The sequence below is a fragment of the Giraffa tippelskirchi genome, chromosome 4 (genome assembly GCF_054371585.1).
Source record: "Giraffa tippelskirchi isolate mGirTip1 chromosome 4, T2T-mGirTip1v1.2.pri, whole genome shotgun sequence".
In the NCBI taxonomy this organism is placed as follows: Eukaryota; Metazoa; Chordata; class Mammalia; order Artiodactyla; family Giraffidae; genus Giraffa; species Giraffa tippelskirchi.
Window position 1 is genome coordinate 205,055,664 of NC_137278.1, and position 21,063 is coordinate 205,076,726.

Below are 21,063 nucleotides of genomic sequence, written 5' to 3' on the forward strand. Positions count from 1 at the left end.
TATGTACTCTGTATAATTACAATTTTATCAGCATATATTTGATGTTTATTCCTCCATATTTTTCCTGCACATTTTGTTCCTTTTTCTTGAAATGGCATCACACTATAGTTGCCAGTCTCTGACATGTAATTATTCCTAAGTTCTTGTTGAATGAAAGAGATGGCTTCACTTGTAAGGTGATATTAGAGGTGGGAGAGATTTTCACATGGAGTCAGGAGCAGGTGTGCTCTGTAAGAGGAATAATTTGAGCAGCATTAGGACTTGTGTATTCCTGAGAATCATGACGGTGAGAGTTCTAGAATGAAAGTAAAATGTGGAAGAATTGGGAGTGGGAACCCTGAGGTCACATAGATAAAGGCCTTAAATATATATGTGTGTGGGGGTGTGTGTGTGTATTTATATAGCTACAGGGTAAAGAATATAGACATCTTAACTTAGGAAATGATTCTGTTTGGTGTCAACAACTACCTACTCTGTAGGTTCTCCCTCTCTGGCACTTTTATGTTGCTGTGGTATACTTAAAATATTTGGAGTGAGAACCAGAAACAAGAAGGTAGAATATTAAGTACCTCTTCTAGATTCTAGGATTATGCCTATTAAGAGTCCCTGCCCTCCTGACACCTTCACTGATTGAGCAAATATTTACTGAGTCGTAGCTTTGATGCTGAAGCTAGAGCAGTGAATAAACTCACTTCATGGAACTTACTTTCTAGGGTACACATAAGATGTAAATTAATAGTATTCCAGGTAGTGCTGTGAAGAAAAATAAGAAAAGGCTCATTAGAAGAATGCCTAGGTTGAGAGTGGGTCACTGTTCTATTTATAATCTAAATCACAGATTTCTACATCAGCATTGTTTCAGGTTGGATATATAGCAGTAAATTAATCAGACAAAAAATCTTTGTCTCTGTGGAGCATATGTTTTCATGGGGAGGAGGAATTCAAATATAAAGACGTTATTACTAAAATATTTGTTTTAGGTGAATACCACTTACATGGGTACTGAACCCATAAAGTTTAAAAGTAAGAGTATTAAGTATAAGACAGGAAGAATCCATGCTGAGAGAGAAAAAGACAAATCTTTATGCCAAATCCTGATGGATTTTAAAGGAGACTGTTACTCCCAAATTTGCAGTCTTGATGGGTGTGGTTTTAGGTGTGCTATATCAGTTAGAAAAATAGTCCCTATGGGGAGGTGAGGCCCCTGAACTAAGTCAGTAGTGTAAGAGTCATAAGAATGAGTATGGAAAATGTTTAGGATTAGGTGTCTTTTGGGTTCCGAAAGATCCCTAGTCTTCCGTGTTTATCATTGTGCATACCACCCTGCCACCGCCTCCCCCAACCCCCACCAGTTGACACAGTGCCTGGGGAATGACTGGATATAGATGTATTTATCAAATCCAATAGGTAGACCAGGTCAGGATGTAGTTTAATTTTGTTTTTATTATTGGGGATTCATAGAGTCACATATTCACATTTACTACTGGTGTGCATTACTGTTGATACATGCAAGTCTTATTAAGGGATTTTTGTCTCTGTTGAATGTTCCTGAACCATTCACATTGTTGTATTTCGGGCACTGCTTTTTTGTTTGTTAGTGTTTGTTACCATCATGTGTTTTATGTGTTCCTGTGTTCCCTAAGTTTCTGTTTTTAATGCATCGGACACTAAGAAACAACCTGTAGAGTCAGATTTGTTTTTAAAGAAAGATAAAATACTCCCCTGACAGTTCCTCTGGTTTTAGTTGCCTAGAACTGTCTGTGGCTTCCTGGTCCTCTGCCTTTTCAGTTGAGGTGGAGATCTGTATCGCTGTGGTCCAGGTAGGTGGTAGGTAGGTAGACATTTGGATCACATTAGCTGTAGAGAAGGGAACAAGATGAGATAACTAACTACAGTGTGGCAGAAATTAAGTACAGTATATTCCCTTCCTATTATATTTAGTAAGAGAGTAGAGGGGGGTTGAGTAGATAGAAACAGTAGGGGTGAGGGTGTTGGTTGTGTTTATTTTCTAACACAGGCAGCAAAACTCTGAGGGAGATGGCACACAAAAAGCCTGAGGGTCTTTGTTGGTCACAGTGACCAGAAGTGTTAGGAATGAATTACTACCATCTGACCAGCAGTTAGTGCAGTCTGTATATTTGACACCAGGGTCTGCTAGAGTGAACTTGGGGTTTCTAAGTTATGCATTGTGATTGAGGGAACAAGCAATGTCAGGAATTGTTGAAACTTGGTGTAGGCAGTCAAGGTGATGTCTGTGTGAACAAATGTGTGAAGGACCACACTCGACTAGGATGTACTTGATGAAGACACTATGCGTCCTAACAAGAGACATGAAGGCATCTTAGTAATTCCAATTATATAAATTGTGGACTCTTAAATGGCTTTCGTTTTACATCTACCCTGGATTTCCATGCTAATAAGAAACACAAGTGAAATCCAGTTCCCCCAGGTGTAGGCGAGCACACTGTTGGAACTGCGTTAGTATAAATATCAGGACTTTAAAAGCAGTGTGTAGCAGCAGTGCTCCCGGCCCCATTTGAAACTATCAGAAGAAACTGTAACTTTTCACGTAAGCCTGTTTTAGTATTTGATTATTCCCTACATTTTCACTGGTCAGATTCACATAGGAAATTCCAGTTATCAGAGACCAAATACGTTTTTACTCTGGCTGCATCCCACTGAGGCTACCTGTTTTTTTATGCTTTCACCGGAACAATGCCACTTCCCTCAGTCTCATTCCCTATCACCATCCCTGCCTCTTTGTGAATTTAGTATTTTATTTCCTTTACAGGTTAGCATTCAGGAGCCAAAAAATAGGGAAGGAAGGTGTGCCACTCACTGCCTAGTTATAGGGAAAGGGAAAAGCTGAAGCAAATGTTAGAGATTCAAGAAACATGATGCTCTCAGGTTTGCAAGTTAATGGGTAAGGGAGATAAGTAGTACTTCTGCGATGGAGAAGTAGTCGAGTTCTCATGAAGATAATGAAAGGTCTGGTATACCATCGTTTTTTCCCCCTTATGAGTAGAAAAAAGTGAGGACAGATTGCAAGAAAACCTGTTAGATACAGTCTACAAAAGCTGTGATCAGGGACTTGAATTAAGACAGTGACGGTGGACACGGATACATGGGACTGGGTGGCTACCAGTAGAATTTGAAGGACCCTTTGGTAGAATTGGATCTGTCTGAGAAAGATGAGAAATTGGGCATGACTCCTTTAGCATCCTTAGTTTCTATCCTGAGTGCTTGTGGGTAGGCAGTGATTGACTTACACAGGGGTCTTATGTGGAAGAATGGAGTTGTGAGTTGCATCATTGTTATCAATAAAACATTTGGGTTTTGAATAATTAATGCTGTGTTCTTTAAGCTACAGTATGATGGTTCTACACGGACTTACATAAAGAGAGGGAAATACTTTTTTTTTAAAGTCATGCTCTGCGGGATATGGGATCTTAGTTCTCCAACCAGGGATCCAACCTGTGTCCCCTACAGTGGAGGTGCAGATTCCTAACCACTGGACTGCCAGGGAAGTCCCCAGACTTCCTTTTTGAAGTACATAGGGATTCCAAATACACTCAGATTACTTCAAGAGCCAAGGAGGCAATTTAATAAAGCAGCTAGGTGTAAGATACCAAGAAATGCAGGCTTTCAAGTTTACACGCTGTATCTAGATAATTCAGATTCAAAAAATTTTTAAATCACTGTTCTGCTGTGTCCCTAAATTTAAAAAAAAGACATATCCCCCAAACTACCAGTTTTCTACCTTGTTTTTGATATTTGTTTGTTTGTTTAACCCAGCCACTCCACACAGCATTTGGGATCCTAGTTCCCCGACTTCAAACCATGCCCCCTACACTGGAAGCACAGAGTCTTAACCACTGGACAGGAAGGAAAGGCCTCTCCCTTTTTTTTTTATTTAAATGCTGGAATAAGCATTCAAATGCTTTGATATATCAAGTTCTCTAATATATTTAAGGATTGGATGGTTTATTGAGTTGAATTTGTTAAGTTACAGTTTGCACATTAAATGAAAGTTATTTAGTGCATTGAAAGTGGAGGTGAATGGCAGAACTTGCTTAGTAGGTGCAGCTAAATGAAGACACGTTTTCAATAACATCTCATATTTACAGGAAATACCTCTAAATTTACTGTACCTCAGGCCCCTAGATTATAGTCTTTTTATATACGGATAATTTCTTTTAAAGTTGTCTTTGTAAATTAGGAGGTGGAAAAGGAAAGGAAATAGTATGTCCTGTTAGTGTGGGGAATAAGATGTAATTTCTTTTCTGTTTCTTGTTCTTAGATGGGAATGATGAACAACCCTAATCCTTACGGTTCACCATACACTCAGAATTCTGGACAGCAGATGGGAGCCAGTGGCCTTGGTCTCCAGATTCCGACAAAGTCTGTACTACCAAATAGCTTATCTCCATTTGCAATGGACAAAAAGGCAGTTCCTGGTGGAGGAATGCCCAATATGGTGGGTAGTAATCTGTCTGCATATTTGTTTTCCATCTGATACTTGAGCAAAATAAATGTGTTTGGGACTTCCCTGGTGGTCCCATGGTTAAGACTGTGCCTCCAATGTAGGGGGCGTGGGTTCCATCCCTGGTTGGGGAACTAAGATCCCACATGCCATGCATGCTTGGTGGAACCAGAAGATTTTTTTTTTTTTTGTAAAGAATTCTGTTAAACTTTTATGTTTTCTGTTCCGCTATAAAGCAGAACACTAGGATGTAATGGGATGATCCCTGTGATCAAGGAAGCTTATGCCTGCCTTCCATTTCACATGGTGTTTTTTTTACTTGGGTATTGACCAGTGAGGATGCTAGTCCAAACAGAAGCAAGTGGGGCTGCCACAATGAAAGTTTTGGGGTCCTGCCATATTCAACTCCTTGTATACGCAATTCTTTCTATAGGATAGGAAAGTGGAACCTTTTTCCTCTTCAGTCAGTCATCTGGATATAGATTGATTTATATCTGAAGTACTGTTAGACAGAAGTAACTTCCCTCCCTCTCAAAGTTACACATTATTTTTAACTGTTGTTATGGAAAAATATCCAACTCTTCTAACATTGCTATTTTTCTAAAGTAAAACTATCTCTAGTTGTAAATGTGACAAATAATCCATGTTCGTCTTCAAAAATTGTACTATAGGAATTTTATTTCCGTTTCAGATCTTTTAGGTTTTTTGCTTTATATCCCGTAGTCATGGAATGCTTGTATTTCAGATACTCTGCTAAGTACTGGAGACAGAAAGATTAACATGTTTCTCTGTCTCCAGAAATGTTTACTTTTCTATAGGAAAAAACGAATTTTGTCCAGAGTTTACAAAAACTAGTTTTTCACCCACCTGAAAGGCCCCTGCCCCAGGTCTCCCGAGAAGCTCTTCACTATTTCAAAACCTAACTTGAACACGCCCTTCACAACAGATTCCTTTATTTTCCCCCTTGCACTGGACCTTACCATGTCCTTCTCTTTCTTTTGCTCTCTGTATGTTATACATACTTTGATTATATTACTTGTTAATATAGTAATAGTAATTTATTTTCTTATTAAATTGAGCTTCTCGATGGCAGAAGCCATTGTTTATTTATCTTTGAATCCCCTGTGTTAAAAAATTGGATCTGGCTCCTAGTAGATGACATGTTAAAGGTTTTCAGTGAAAATCTCCAGGTCTGTATTTATTCAGGAGGTAGCACCCAGTGACACCTAACATTGAATGTGTCTTTACTGTTGTATCCCTTAGGGCCAGCAGCAGGCCCCACAGGTCCAGCAGCCAGGCCTGGTGGCTCCGGTGGCCCAAGGGATGGGTTCTGGAGCACATACGGCTGATCCAGAGAAGCGCAAGCTCATCCAGCAGCAGCTTGTCCTCCTCCTGCATGCTCACAAGTGCCAGCGCCGGGAGCAGGCCAACGGGGAAGTGAGGCAGTGCACCCTTCCCCACTGTCGAACAATGAAGAACGTCCTTAACCACATGACACACTGCCAGTCGGGCAAGTCATGCCAAGGTGAGTGGGCTCAGAGGTTTTTTATGCTCAGCAATCAATATTTATTTATAGTTAGAGCTGATCACATTTTCTCTCTTCTGAGACTCCTTACTGATGATGCCTTACTCTATGTTATGATAAAGTCAGTATCATTTTGTGAGTTGAGTATGTAGAGATGTGGTAGTAGAGGAAGTTTTAGAGACTTCTTTTGCAAGGGACTTTTATTTGCCCCAGCATAGCTTTAAATGTTGAGAGTTTGCTGTCACGTAGGCAAATACTAAAAAGAATGTTACCCAACTTAATATAATTATAGAGCCATTAGGAATCTGTATTTTTTTTTTTTTTTGGAGTGTAGTTGCTTTACAATGTTGTGTTTGTTTCTGCTCTGCAGCAAAGGGAATGTTATACATATTCATATGTCCACTCTCTTTTAGATTCTTTTCACATGTAAGTCATTAGAAAGTATTGAGTTTCCAGTGCTATACAGTAGATTCTTACTAGTTATCTATTTTATATAGTAGTATATATATATGTCCTAAACAATCTCCCAATTTTTCCACCTCCCCTGCCCAGTAACTAGAAGGTTTTTTTTTTACATCTCTGACTCTATTTCTGTTTTGTAAATAAGTTCATTTGTACCCTTCTTGGGGGGAAAGGTTGCACTGGGTCTTCGTTGCTGTATGCAGGCTTTCTCTAGTTGTGGCGTGCAGGGGCTACTCCCTGTGGTGGCTTCTCTTGTTGCAGAGCACAGGCTCTAGGAACTCAGGCTTCAGTAATTACGGCTCTTGGGGCCTAGAGCTCGAGGGCTCAGAAGTTGTGGTATGCAGGCTTAGTTGCTCTGTGGCATGTGGAATCTTCCTGGACCAGGGTACACTTGCATTGGCAGGCAGATTCCTATCCACTGAGCCACCAGGGGAGTCCTGTACCTTTTTTTTTTTTTTTTTTTTAAGAGAAATCTGTTTTTTAAAGATTTTTCTCACACGGTGTTGTACTCAAAAATAGATGCTCTGGAAATCAGACTGCTTGAGTTTGAATCCCACTTTGGGTGCTCGTGACTTTGTTCAAATTACTTAACCAGTTTTTGCCTGTTTTCTCAACTGTAAAATAGGAGGATTAATAACTACCCTTTAGGAGGTGTTAGCAAGATACATTAATAACATTTGTAGCACTTGTTATATGGTCGATAAGTTAGCTAATAGTAATGTAAAATATCATTTTTCTTCTTATTAGTGGCACACTGTGCATCTTCTCGACAAATCATTTCACACTGGAAGAATTGTACAAGACATGATTGTCCTGTGTGTCTACCCCTTAAAAATGCTGGAGATAAGAGAAATCAACAGTGTAAGTGATGAAGTCTTTTGAAACTTTTATATCAAAGTATTCTTAGACTCTTCATCAGTGCAATTTGGTGAGATTTAAGATACTTCTTGATTATATGAAGTTCCTATGACTGCCAGTGCTATCATACTAGATTATTTCCACTTACCACAAACTTTATAATAATAAAGTTAGAACTGAAGTATTTATTACTTAAAATAAGATCCAGAAAGATCGTTGCTTTGACACTGGACAGATAACTACTCTTCCCTACCTGTGATCTAAATATTTAGATAATCTGAAATTAATGTTAAAGAAAGTTTGAGGTTATTTTTAGAAGCCTTGGGGGGTGATGAGCTTTTCTTAGAGAAAAAAAAGTGTCAAAAGTAGAAAGTGCAGCCACCACATCTCATTTAGGATTTAAAAATTTAAATCCTAAATTTAGGATTTAGGATTGAAAGGTAGTATTTAGGATTGAAAGATAAATTTGGAACTGCATATAGCTTGTTTTAAAAAGGAATGAAATTCCATAAATTAGTAAATAAATCATAGATATCCTAGTAGAGAATTAGGACTAGGAAATAGTTCACTAGAAGGAGGAAATACCCAAAAGTTCCTATTAAATTAAGTAATGAAGTAAAATACCATTTCTTTCCTGTCACGCTGTCAGGCATTCTTGGTGGGAACATTGATACAGCCAGTGGGGAGGCTTTTAGGTATTTTGGATCAAAAGTTTTTCATGCCAGTGATGCCCTTTGACCAATCAATTCTATGCTTAGAAATTTAAGGAAATAATGGGAAACAAGATGCATGTATTTCATAATCACACAACAGTATTTTTGTGTTTAAAACTCAGACATGATAATATTTTCTTTCTCAGCATCTTTAATGTTGTAATGCTCTTTCTTCTGTTTTCCCTAGCAATTTTGGCTGGAGCACCAGTTGGACTTGGCAATACTAGCTCTCTAGGGGTGGGTCAACAGTCCACTCCCAGCCTAAGCACTGTCAGTCAGATTGATCCCAGCTCTATAGAAAGAGCCTATGCGGCCCTTGGACTGCCCTATCAAGTAAATCAGATGCCAACCCAACCCCAGGTGCAAGCGAAGAATCAGCAGAACCAGCAGTCTGGGCAGTCTCCCCAAGGGATGCGGTCCATGAGCAACATGAGTAAGTCTGTGTCCTCCTCATCATGACAGAGATGACACCAGTTATGTGTGTGATTGCCATGTAACATGCAAGGGTAGCTCCTTAAGTTTATTTTAGTCTGCGTGTATGTCTCTTTTACTCCCTCTCTGTTCTCTCCCCCGTCTCCTTGTCTTTTTTGTTGTTACCTGATTAATTTTTTGAAATAACTTTTAAAAGATTATAGTGTAAAAATCCCCTTGTAATCCATATACCAGAGGCAACAGCTATTGGTGTATATCCTTCTTAATCTTGTTATGCATATATTAGTTTCTGTTTCTAGAAATGGGATCCCATGAGTTTTAACAGACTGTTTTCTTCATACAGTATGAACATCTTTCTGTTTCTGTACCTAGTGTATCCTTTTTGATGCTTCTATAGTATTTTGTTGTATAGAACAGTCTTATTACAGGTGGACATGTAAGTTTCCAAATTTTTAAACTATAGAAAGAAATGGTTGTGTTTGGGCTGGAAGTATTCTTTTGATTTGAAGTGTTTGATTATTGTTTATATAGATTTCAGTGTATCTGGTAGCTGGAGTGATTTACCTTTGAAATAGTTTACCAGATACACTTGTTTGCCTAACCTCTTTTTGTGATAGAACAGAGGGAAGGGAAGAGTGAGCAGTATTCTGATACCCTAATGTGAGGGTGGTTTCTATTCTATAATTATTTGGGGAAAGAGATTGGCCCTGTGACTATCTCTTTACTGTCAAGCAGTTAAACATCTAAGCAGTTTTGTTAAATATTTAGTAAAGGTAAGCCCATGACTTAATACTTTGCTTGTTATTCTAAAATCGTTCTTGGTGATGAAGTTCTCTGTAACTATACAGCAGTCTGATTTGAAGTAATCTACCATGCTTTTTCCTGTGAAACTCATTTTTGCCATTCTATTGATAGGTGCAATAGGCTTTAGTTTTTGCACATTATTTATTGTTTGATTCTAAATGAGAAAGCAGAGTTGGGCACACTACTCATAAAAATGTAAATCTTGTTGGTTTTTATTATTTTTAACTTAAGAAAATATATACTCTTTTATCAAGGAATGCTAACTTGTTAAAGAGTTATTGAGAGAGGAGTTTAATTTATCTGCAAGTTAGCTTCTGGGATTTTTTTTTTTACCTTTCTGAGTCTTTTTTTTTTTTTTAATTTTGATCTTTTCTACTGCTTTTTGAGGGGGCATTGCGCTGGGTCTTCATTGCTGTACAGACTTCCTTTAGTTGCAGCAAGCAGGAGCTACTCTTCGTTGTAGTGGGCAGGCTTCTCCTTGCAGTGACTTCTTCTGTCTCAAAGCACAGGCTCTAGGCTTGCAAGCTCAGTAGTTGTGGCACAGGGGCTCAGTAATTGGTTGTCTCTACTTTTGAGACATCTCTAGTGTGGATGAGCAGGTAAGTGAACAAATAGACAAAATAGCAGGATCTCTACTACATATTTCAGGTAATAGAAATTCTGTAGCAGAGAGGGGAAAGGGAGAGCCACTCCCGGAACTCTGCATTAGAGCTTTTTACTATAAGGCCCCCATGACCCTGTTTAACTACATTCTTAATCTTCTGATTACTGTTGGATTCACTTAACGTATAAAGATTTTGTCGGGGCTTAGAAAAAAATATATGTTCTCCTAAGGCTTAAGATTCTCCCTAGGGCTTAAAATATTATGTGTTTTCTCCTTGATTATTAGGTGCTTTGAATTTTTCTTTTTCTTTTTTTTTTTTTGAATTTTTCTTTTGTTCATTTTTTTTTTCTTTCTGACTTACTCTCTGTCAGTGCCAGTAGTGTTTTTATTCCTACATTTTTGTATCTCAAGTGAATGCTCACTGTTAGTGTCTTAAATACAAATCTGTGTAAAGGTATCTTTCTCAAGTTATGATTGAGCCATTACTTGGAATTAGTGCCAAAGATTAAATGAATCTGGATGCTTTGCAGGGAGTGTCTATCTTTTTTCATGTGCCATCAGAAGGCAGTAAAATAAGCAAATCAGTAATAGTATAATCACTTTTTTCTTTACCTTCATACTATTGCCACCAGTGAGACAAATCTGTGTTAAGGATGTGTAATTTTCTTAAAAATAAGTATTTCATAGTGACAGATAAGCCACTACCAGTGACTGCATTTCAGAGCCTGCCTTGATGCTGTTAGAAGGAGAGTTCTGCCTAACCATTTGGGAAGTGTGATGAAAGAAGGCAATAGGATTTTTATTAGACACTGTTTAGAAATCCAGTCAGTTATTTGCATTTTAAGGAGAAGTTTTGTTTTCTTATTTTAACTAAATATCTTGAAGGATATATTAATAAAATTGTTTATCAAAAAATTTTAACCACATGAAAGTCTGGTTTAGTATAAATATTGCCATTGATGGTTTTCTTTGTTTTAAAGAAATAATATTCATTAAATCATTAATTTAAAAAGTAATAGGAATACATAGAGCTATTCAAGCCAGTTTGAAGGAGTAGTCAATTTAAAATGTGTAATGCAAATACTGTCTTTCATTCCCCTCGCTGGGGATCATCATCCTTAGGTTTCTTATGTTCTTACATAGATGGTGCTCATGAAAACACATGCATGTGTTAAGTTTGGTTCCCTAAACAATTTCAGTTCTAGTTTTTTGCTCCTTTTGACACCCATTACTCTTATGTTTATCCATACATATGTGAGTGTGACTGTAAGATGGAATAGCAAGTGGAAATCTAAGTTGGTGAAAATGTGTGCACATTTTTTTTTTCATTTGTTTAACAGTTACCAGATAGCTTTCCCAAGAGTGGATCAGTGTACACACCTATGAATTTTCATAGGAAATGCTTCTTTCCCCAAACCTTACTCAACATTATGTATTCTCAAACTTTAAGGAAATTCCTATGAATTCCCTTGATGGTCTAGTGATTAAGACTCCATGCTTCCACTGCAGGGGGCACAGGTTCGACCCCTGGTTCGGGAAACTAAGGTCCCCATAAGCCACTAAATTTCCACAAGCCCAGTGGCCCAAAAAAAAAAGTTTTTGAAATTTCTTACATGGAAAAAAAATTATATGTTTTTCATATATATTTTTTAAGACATTGTATTTCTTTTTTTATGTAAATTGTTCCTTTCCTCTTAGATTGTTCATGTTTTTTCTTACTATGCTGTAAAAGTACTTTGTGTAGTAGCCTTTATATATGTGTTGCTGATTATATTGCAAATAACTATTATATATAATATTAGCATTTTTTTCCCCCCAGATTTGTCATCTGTCTCTTGACTTTGTTTATGGTGATTATTTTACTTATTACTCACATTTCTAAATATCCTTAAAACTTCTGTTTTGGGTCTTTTGAAAGGACAAAAAATTCTTGTAATGTTTTATTCTAGTACTTTCATAGTTTTTCCCCTTCATTTCTTTTTATCCTTAATTTTTGTTGTTTTTGTTCTCATTTTTTGGTGTGTAAAATACCATCTCTTGCTTTTTGTTTTGACGTAGGTGCTAGTCCTATGGGAGTAAATGGAGGTGTAGGGGTTCAAACGTCGAATCTTCTTCCTGACTCGATGTTGCATTCAGCCATAAATTCTCAAAAGTAAGTTTTTAATCTTGGTTTGTGCCCTTTGTCAGATTTCAGACACTTGATAGAGCTCCTTATTTGAGCTTTTTAAGTTTCCTTGATCTGACAATATCCTTGATGAATGATGACAAATTATGTGTATTCTTGAGGCTCTCTATAACCTCTTTAGAAATTGTATCAAGTATTTGGGGTAACTGACACCTTTACAAATACAGTAAGAAGTTAACAAATCCAGCTGCTTAAAAAGCAAGTTTGCTTTATCCCAGTGCTAGCAATTAGTCCATTGCCCAGTGGATTCTTGGGTAAGCTGTGTCAAAATGATGGTTTAGTCTTATAACACAAAACTTAGTCTTTTAAACACAAGATATCAGCCCCCCCTCCACACAGTGAAATGTTGTGTGTTTTAATTGTTTCCCCTCACAAGTACAAATACATACATACCACTTCCCCGAGACTTATGTGTAAATAGACTTGTCAGTGTATTGGCCCTATTGCAGTCGTCACTGTTAGCTCTACTTAAATGAGAGCCTCTTTCTCCTACCCATCTTTGCTAAAACTCTTTCACTCCTTTTTAAAGCCCAATGATGAGTGACAGTGGCAGTGTGGCCTCTCTGGGTCCTATGCCAACAGCAGCTCAACCATCCAGTACTGGAATTCGGAAGCAGTGGCATGAAGATATTACTCAGGATCTTCGAAATCATCTTGTCCACAAACTGTAAGCTTATTGGCATGTCTTCTTCATAAGGAGTTACAAGGTCAATCTGCCAGGCACTTAAACATGAGAAATTACTGATTTTTCTATAGCCTGGTTGCTGCTGATACTTCTGTGGCTTTCCTGCTTCCCATTCTTTGCTTCTCAACTTTTTCTCCATCATTTCTTAGGTGTCTTTTAGCTTTTAACTATGTGTGAGGATTCTGTCTAGTGACAATAATCAATATATATTAGTTAAAAATTATTCATTTTAATATCATTTCCTTTACAAAGCTCATATTATAAAAGAAAAAATAGGTTTTAACTTAAATCTTTAGAATAGTAGTGGCAACACGGCCTTCTGTTATCCTTGGTAAAATTTTTGTCATCTTGACAAATTGAATCTGTTTGGGTGGCGTCTCTGGTCTTGTGGTCCTCTAAATGAGTACATAGCAACTGCTTGTGAAATACCTGTGCACTGTTTTTTGTGAAGTTAATGTATGCCAGGCACACTGCCTCACACACACTGTCTTGTTGGATGAAAGAGGTGTAAGGTGTATAGAATGGTAAAATGTAATATACCCAATACCCTAAAAATAGAGCTTTGCCCTCACTGGTTACAGAGCTTATACTTCAACAAAATGCAGCACTTGTTTTTTTCTTGGAAGAATCGTCTTTTTTTTTTTTTTTTATCATTTCCCCTCCATTTAATAAAGAGATCGCCACTTCATCCAATTTTTTTATTACCTTAAAACCAGGTAGTCTGTCTTCTATCTTCTTAGTTTATTTTTATGTTACATTAGCCTATCAGTTATACTTGAGCTTCATTTAGGAATTCTCAAATGGTAGCACCAGAAATGGAATTTGACACAAAGAGAAAACTGAGATTTTAATACAATGAATTAATAAGGAATAACCAAAACAAACTTAGCTTGTGATCAAATTGTTTAGAAACTTAATAGAGACACAATAGGTTATTTGGGATTGATCATCTGACTTGATGTTAATATTACATGCTTGAGAACTTTTTACTAACTCGGATTTCCATTTATTTCTTCTCCACCTGGTTCCTTCAGGAAAGTTAGTGCCAAGCATTTTGGGGAATTGCTAGAGAGTAAAAGACATTGAATTTAGCGGGATTTTTTTTGGCATTTTTGCCCCCTTCACTTCAAGTTTTTGATCTTTTAAGATTTTGTAGAGATTATTAGGTTTTATTTTACTAAGCTGAGTAAGAGAGTAGAAGGATCTTAAGGCTTTTGCTACTTGATGCTATAGCAAAGGTTAGGTTTTCTCACTTCCTTTATGCGGATAGCACAGTATTTTTTTTTTTTTTGCCCTACATTAGAGTAACAGGAACCAGAGAGTATTTTTATGGAGTCATTTCTTATATTCTTTTCGGGAAAACCCTTTGATTTGGTTAACACAGACATTTCTTTTGGTCAGTAATTTATGTTTGAACATATCTCAAGCCTTATTTTAAAATTTTGCCTGAAGTATTCTTTGTATAAAAATGAGAAAATACTAACCAGAAAAATATTTAAAATACTGTGTGTTTCTATGAAGAGAAAAAAAAGCTGACGTGATATAATAGTGGTAGAATTTTCTATTCCTAGCGTTCAAGCCATATTTCCCACTCCTGATCCTGCTGCTTTAAAAGACAGACGGATGGAAAACCTAGTTGCATATGCCCGGAAAGTGGAAGGGGACATGTATGAATCAGCAAACAATCGAGTGAGCATCTGTTTTTTCTATTTAAAGCAAAAGTGGACCTCTTCTGGTTGTTTATTTTGTTCCTCTTTGTTGCACATACACACAACACTATACCTCAGAGGACACCCTTTAGCCATTCTGTCCTATAATGCACTGTGGAGTTGCGATAACAAAGCACTTTTTTTAAAGTGTATGTCAAGAATCTTACATTTTTCCTCTTAATACAGCGCACTCATGTGGCACTTTATCTGGGTTGTCCTTCTGGCAGCTAAAATATGGTTGAGCTGTTACCATGCTCCATGCTATTTTCACTGGAATATGGTGGTGAATCAGCTGCTTAGTATTTTCATCTCCAAGTAGTATTTCTGTATCAATTGAACTTTCTTCTCTAAATTGGCACTTCTTTAAGAAGTAAGTAGCATATTCTTTGCACATGCTGGGAATTGTACTTTGAGAAGTCATGCCTTATTCATTATAGCATAGATTCATTATATAGCAATTTTTCACTGATCATCTTAAATGTGAGCTCATATTTGGAATGATCTAAGAAAGTAGATTAGAATGCTTCTTTTACCTTTTCATTTCTGTCTTTTTTAAATGAAGCAAATATTTGCTCTTAGTTCATTTTTTCTGTTACCTGATGGTAGTTCGTCTTTTTCCTCATCTCTACTTAAACAAAATTCGAAAAGGCGGAATACTACCACCTGCTAGCTGAGAAGATCTATAAGATCCAGAAGGAACTAGAAGAAAAGCGAAGGACTAGACTACAGAAACAGAACATGCTACCAAGTGCTGCAAGCATGGTGCCAGTTATGAACACAGGGCCTAACATGGGGCAGCCACAACCAGGAATGACTTCTAGTAAGTGTTGTTTATGTATTTTTAGGAGAAACTGAAATAAAATGGTTTCTAATCAAATTCACTAATTTGCATTAGCTTATGTTACTATTCTAGAGCTTTCAAATGACTATTGCCTTTTCAAAGAACTTAGTTCATTCTCTAGTAAAAACAGTAGTTAAACAGTGTATTGAAGATTCCTAGACTTGCTACTTGACATGTCTTAACAATATGGCATCATTTTTAGTGCCAAAGATGGTATTCTTTCATAGTGAAACCTAGGAACTGATAGCCCATGGATTTTTACTGACTTGCATGTGGTAGGCAGCCAATTGATGCAGAATTAGCAGGCAAGCACCTCAGTGGCTTCGATACATCCCAAACAGTATCAGATTACTTACTTTGTCACACTTTCTTTTTGACCCAGTATGTTCATAGGCTAAGAACTGTTTTATTTTCTTAGAAGAATCATTTAAAATTTATCTTGACAGTTGCATTGTTCCGATTATAGCAGCCTTCTTGAGGTAATTAACTGAATAGCCAAAATGATTATGCATTCCGTTGTTTATTTATTGACTCATTACTAGGTTCCAAGTAATGAAATATGGTGTATGTACACAACAGTGAGGGAAAATGCAGGGTATTTAAATGATGTGTGAACGGCTGTGGTAGGGAAAACCTGTGTTTTTTGAGTCAGGAAAAGCTGGCTACCTGTAAGTAGTGCCAACTGAGCCAGCAGGTACCAGTTCTTAGGCCATTGGTGGATGGTGAGTGGGCTAAGAAATTCACACCTCACAGGTCTTGAGGTAGTCAGGTGGAGAACTTTCAGCAGTCTCATGTGTTAACTGTGGTGCGCTAGATACATTTTCTCATTGGACCATGATGGTGAAAAGAACTGAGAACAGCATTTCTGGCAGAGAGAACAACATGCACGGAGGCCCCACTAGCAAGGGACACAGCAGGTGTGCGGGTTCCGGGGTTTTTTTTTTTTGAGTAGATAGGTAGAACAATTGTTCAGAAACAAAGGCAAGACTAGAGTTGAGGACACTGCTTCAGTGCTGATAGCTTGAATTAGAGCAGTAACTAAGATATAGAGACAAGTTTGAGATAGTGTGGTACAATTTACTTTGACTTCTTTAGAAATTTGAGCCAAGTTTAAAGTTTGTCAGGTATTAAATTGTAGTCTTACTTTAAAATACAAACAATGGTTCTAGTGCAGGCAGGAACAAATATTAGTGGAACTGAGTAGCCCTAAGTGCGTGTTTATAGAGTGAAATCCCTCTTATCCCTTACACAGAAATTAATTGTAGAAGAATCCAAATTTATAAAACTTTAAACAAATCAAAAGTACTACAAAGAATATTAAAGAAAATATTAAATGCAATGAGAAAGATCTCTAAATACTACCTGGAAACTTTAAAGGAAAAAAATAATAAACATTTTTTTTTAACCATAAACATAACTAATGAGCAAACCAGGGAAACCAAGCAAACCACCTTTCGTAAAAAAGGTGCTGATTTTAGATCATATAGATTTTAATCATTCTTAATTATTTCTATTTTTGTATTTATTTAAGAGGTACATGATATATAGTGCAGTATAATACATATATTATTTAAAGTCAGTGTTCACAGTGGGCGTGTATACATCAAAACACATTATTGGGTACACAGTCAAACTTGGTCACTGGACAGAATCTGTGGCTCTTGTCTATAGAGATATTCTTTTTACCAATGAAATAATCAGGCTTAATCAAACAACAGCATATTAAATACTATATTTTTAAATATAAGATCTCACATTATTTCCTGTCAACGCCTAAAGCACCCTGGTTCATAAAGAAATGGACTAAAACCGTTTCCAGGCATTTTCTTGTATTGCAGAAAACCATTTTCTTCAGATTCCTCTCTAGTTGAAACCTTTAGTCTTTTGATAGTCGGACTGAATTCTGTAAGTTACTGCTCTTATTTAAATGGGAACAGCTGCCTGAAAGGTGCATTTCTAACCATTTCTCTGTTCTGCTCTAGATGGCCCTCTCCCTGATCCATCTATGATCCGTGGCAGTGTGCCAAACCAGATGATGCCTCGGGTAACTCCACAACCTGGTAAGGTTTTTGTTTTGTTTGTTTTTTTAGCAGAATTCCTAGTGTATTACAAGCTTAAAATTGTTGCCTTGATTCCTGCTGCCACTCAGCAGCAGGTATGATGATTGTCTACTTGAGAAATCAGAAAGCCTTTTAGATTAGGAACCCAGGGAGAGAAGAAGGGTGAAGAGCAGGTTGGCTGGCAGGTCTAGAAGCAAAAGGTACAAACGATCAAGCATTCATTTAAAAACAACTAGCCAAGATGAGATTTATTCCATCCAAATTTGGTTGAGACCATACATTAATTAACAATGCCTTTCTGTAGCTGTTGTGAATGAAACAGATATTCTTTCACAGTTGGAAGCAGGTTCCTTTATTTATCCTGATAAAATGACATAAAATTGTAAAGAACTCTTATTCTCCGGTCACATGGTGTTCAGATTTAGTATTTTGTACCGATTACAGGTTTGAATCAATTTGGCCAGATGAGTATGCCTCAGCCCCCTATTGGACCCCGGCAAACCTCTCCTCTTCAGCACCATGTACAGCTAGCTCAAACTGGAACACTTAACCCGGTAAGTTTGACCTCTGGGTCATCTTTTTGGCCTTTACTTGACCTTTTTAAAGTTCCTTTTCTCTGAGACAACAAATTCTAACACTTGCTTAAACAGCTAACTATATGCAATTAGTTCTTAATGCTGTTTTTTTTTTAATTTTTATTTTTTTTGCGTAAAATTCTGTTGTATTTAGCCCTTAAAACAGACATGATTAAATGATTAAAACTAAACCATATACCACAATTAGGCAGTGAATACTAAAGTCCTTAATTTTCACCTACCTCTTTTTACCTGTATTTGTTGTTTTTAGAAATTTATTCTATAGAAGTAATTCCTGAGATACTAAAAGGATATAATTTGAAGAAAATTCATATTAAGGATGGTGTATTATGTAATGTGTTTTAGAAAATGGCCATAGCCTGAATGTACATTAAGGGATTCATTATGGTTAAATTATGGTACATCTGTAAATTGGAATGCTTCATAAGTGGTAATTTCAGAACTTACATGATGGCATGAAAGCTGTTTACAGCTTTAATTGGGAAAAGCATGTGTCTAAAGTATATAGGATCCTGTACAGATAAGAACTCTCTGGATTATAATTTATATAAAATAAACACTAAAAGAAAGATTTGCTTCCAAATACTGTTGATATCTAGTCGCAGTACTAGAAAGCTTGTAACAGCACCCAGTCACCACTGCCTAGAGTCTCACTCAGTGTTGAGTGGTCTGCACACTTTGACAGAGTCATCTCTCTTCCGTAATGCCTATCTTCCCCAAACACAGAGCCTGCCCAGGGAGGAAACTGTCAAGAGTGATGGAGGGGCAGTTGTCTGGCTCTCAAGGGTGGAGAAAGGGACTCTGAGCATCTCACTGCTCCTTACACAGATTCTAAACCTGTCATCCACCTTTTCATGTTGGCCCCCAGCCCTTACCCTGCCTCTCAGAGTTAGTACTATCAGTCATTGGGCCTTTTTGGAGTTGTCTCGCACTGGTCTGCTGTGTTTAATGAGGGGTTTTATTCTTCATTTTAATCTATGAGACAAGTGCCTTTCCTAGATTATGAAGTTTTGAGCCTTTGGTGTCCATAATTACTGATTATGAAGTCTTACAACTTGTGCTTTAATAATACCCACATAAGCAAAAACCTCATGAAACTGATTTGCTCTCCTCACTTATAAAACAAGTAGTGGATAAAGACAGTTACCTCTGTACCTCAGTCTAGATGCATGTTTGTAACTTCTTTAAAGTGGGCTTTAGGGTAAGGAGTGAGGCTGCTCTCCATTACCTTGGCATGAGTGTCCGCTGCTCTCATGCCACTTTCTTCTTTTTCTTCCCCACCCTCCCATAGCAGGGCCTGAGCAATTAATTGGTGATTTCAGCCTTAGTAGAATAACTAACATGAAGCAACTTGGTGCTCTGTGTTTTGTTTTGTTTTTGTGTGTGTGTGTGTGTGTGCAGCCTATGGGCTACGGGCCTCGCGTGCAGCAGCCTTCCAACCAGAGCCAGTTTCTTCCTCAGACTCAGTTCTCAACACAGGGAATGAATGTAACAAATATGCCTTTGGCTCCGTCTGGCGGTCAAGCACCAGTGTCTCAAGTATGTGTCACAGATGGTTGTTCTAAATTTGTGCAATTCTTGAAGCTTCTCTTGATCTAGGTTTTACAGAGAAGGGCAGCAAAATTAAGCTTTTAATAAAATAGTTATAGACATAGTATTCTGAACATGAAGTGATGACTCTGTGATACAGCAGTGGTATTCCTTGCTAATAAGTAAGAAAGAAGTGATTGTGGTTTATTTGCTCAGTTGTGTCCAATTCTTTGTGACCCCATGGACTATATATCCCACCAGGCTTCTCTGTCTGGGATTCTCCAGGCAAGAATACTGGAGTGGGTTGCCATCTCCTTATCCAGGGGATCTTCCCCACCCAGGGACTGAACCTGGGTCTCCTGGATTGCAGGTGGATTCTTTACCAACTGAGCTACCAGGGAAGCCCAAGTAAGAGATTAGATTTTAAAGAAAACCATTTTCGCCAGTTTTTAAAACAGTGAACTCTTTAAAAATGGTATCTTACTGAGCACTACGAAGCAGAAGAGAGAACTTTGGCTGAAGAGAGCATTGGCCAGCTAGAAAACAACCTGTTCACCTGTCCCAGGCCCCCACAGCGCTTGAGACATCTACTTAACTAAGTACTATACTGGTTGGATTTTCCAAAGACAGGCCCCCAGTAATAGGGTTTTTAACACATTTTGAAACGGAGGCATTCATTGCTGATTTCTGGTAAATGTATATAGCCTGCCTATGTAAATATTTCTTTGATTCTGTTCTGAATTGCATCTTGTTATGTTTTTCATTTTAACAGGCACAAATGTCCAGTTCTTCCTGTCCTGTGAACTCGCCTATAATGCCTCCTGGGTCTCAAGGGAGCCACATTCACTGTCCCCCTCTCCCTCAACCAGCTCTGCATCAGAACTCACCCTCACCCGTACCTAGTCGTACCCCCACCCCTCACCACACTCCCCCTAGCATAGGGGCTCAGCAGCCACCAGCAACAGTAATCCCAGCCCCTGTTCCTACACCTCCAGCCATGCCACCTGGCCCACAGTCCCAGGTTCTCCATCCACCTCCAAGACAGACGCCTACGCCACCACCAACGCAACTTCCTCCCCAAGTGCAGCCTTCGCTTCCTGCTGCTCCTTCAGTCGACCAGGCGCAGCAGCAGCCTCTGTCCCAGCAAAGCGCAGCAGCCTCTGTGCCCACCCCAACAGCACCCCTGCTGCCTCCGCAGCCGGCAACTCCAGTAAGCAGAGCCTGGGTTTTAGGCAGAACCGTGTCAGCTGTGCTGTAGTTTTACACGGCTTCGGTGTGGTTTCTTTTTTCTTTTTCTTTTTTTGGTGGGAGGTGGGTGGGGGTGGTGAGTTTGCAGGATCTTAGTTCCCCGAGCAGGCATCCAGCCTGGGCCCATGGCAGTGAAAGCGTCGAGTCTGTATCACTGGACTTCGGGGGATTCCCTGTTCTGTCTCTTTCCTCTGTCACTTCTCTCACTGTCGCCTCCTCAGACTAGAGCCTCTTATGTTTATGGACTTTTGCTGTCGTACTTCACATAGAAGGACCTCACAGATTTTGTTGAGATCTTACGTTGACCGCGGTCATGTTGTATTCAGAG

At 38.2% G+C, this 21,063-nt stretch overlaps 1 protein-coding gene and 1 long non-coding RNA gene across 4 annotated transcripts in view; one reads left to right on the plus strand and one right to left on the minus strand.

Moving 5' to 3' along the window:
* EP300 (EP300 lysine acetyltransferase) overlaps nt 1-21,063 on the plus strand; it is a 64,555-nt gene that overhangs the window by 21,228 nt on the left and 22,264 nt on the right. The window contains exons 3-14 of one of the 3 annotated variants that reach the window (XM_081587616.1): nt 4,301-4,477; nt 5,747-6,008; nt 7,218-7,331; nt 8,229-8,474; nt 11,940-12,033; nt 12,596-12,733; nt 14,323-14,440; nt 15,109-15,280; nt 17,284-17,361; nt 17,806-17,915; nt 19,359-19,496; nt 20,260-20,697. In XM_081587616.1, the coding sequence (XP_081443742.1) occupies nt 4,301-4,477; nt 5,747-6,008; nt 7,218-7,331; nt 8,229-8,474; nt 11,940-12,033; nt 12,596-12,733; nt 14,323-14,440; nt 15,109-15,280; nt 17,284-17,361; nt 17,806-17,915; nt 19,359-19,496; nt 20,260-20,697 (2,085 nt within the window). The remainder of the gene's footprint in view (nt 1-4,300; nt 4,478-5,746; nt 6,009-7,217; nt 7,332-8,228; nt 8,475-11,939; nt 12,034-12,595; nt 12,734-14,322; nt 14,441-15,108; nt 15,281-17,283; nt 17,362-17,805; nt 17,916-19,358; nt 19,497-20,259; nt 20,698-21,063) is intronic. The other 2 variants (XM_081587618.1, XM_081587617.1) reach the window with 2 other exon arrangements.
* The window catches only part of LOC145544676 (uncharacterized), a 58,290-nt gene continuing 38,650 nt past the window's right edge, over nt 1,424-21,063 (minus strand). The window contains exon 3 of the long non-coding RNA XR_014081550.1: nt 1,424-1,857. This is a non-coding gene — a long non-coding RNA (uncharacterized LOC145544676). The remainder of the gene's footprint in view (nt 1,858-21,063) is intronic.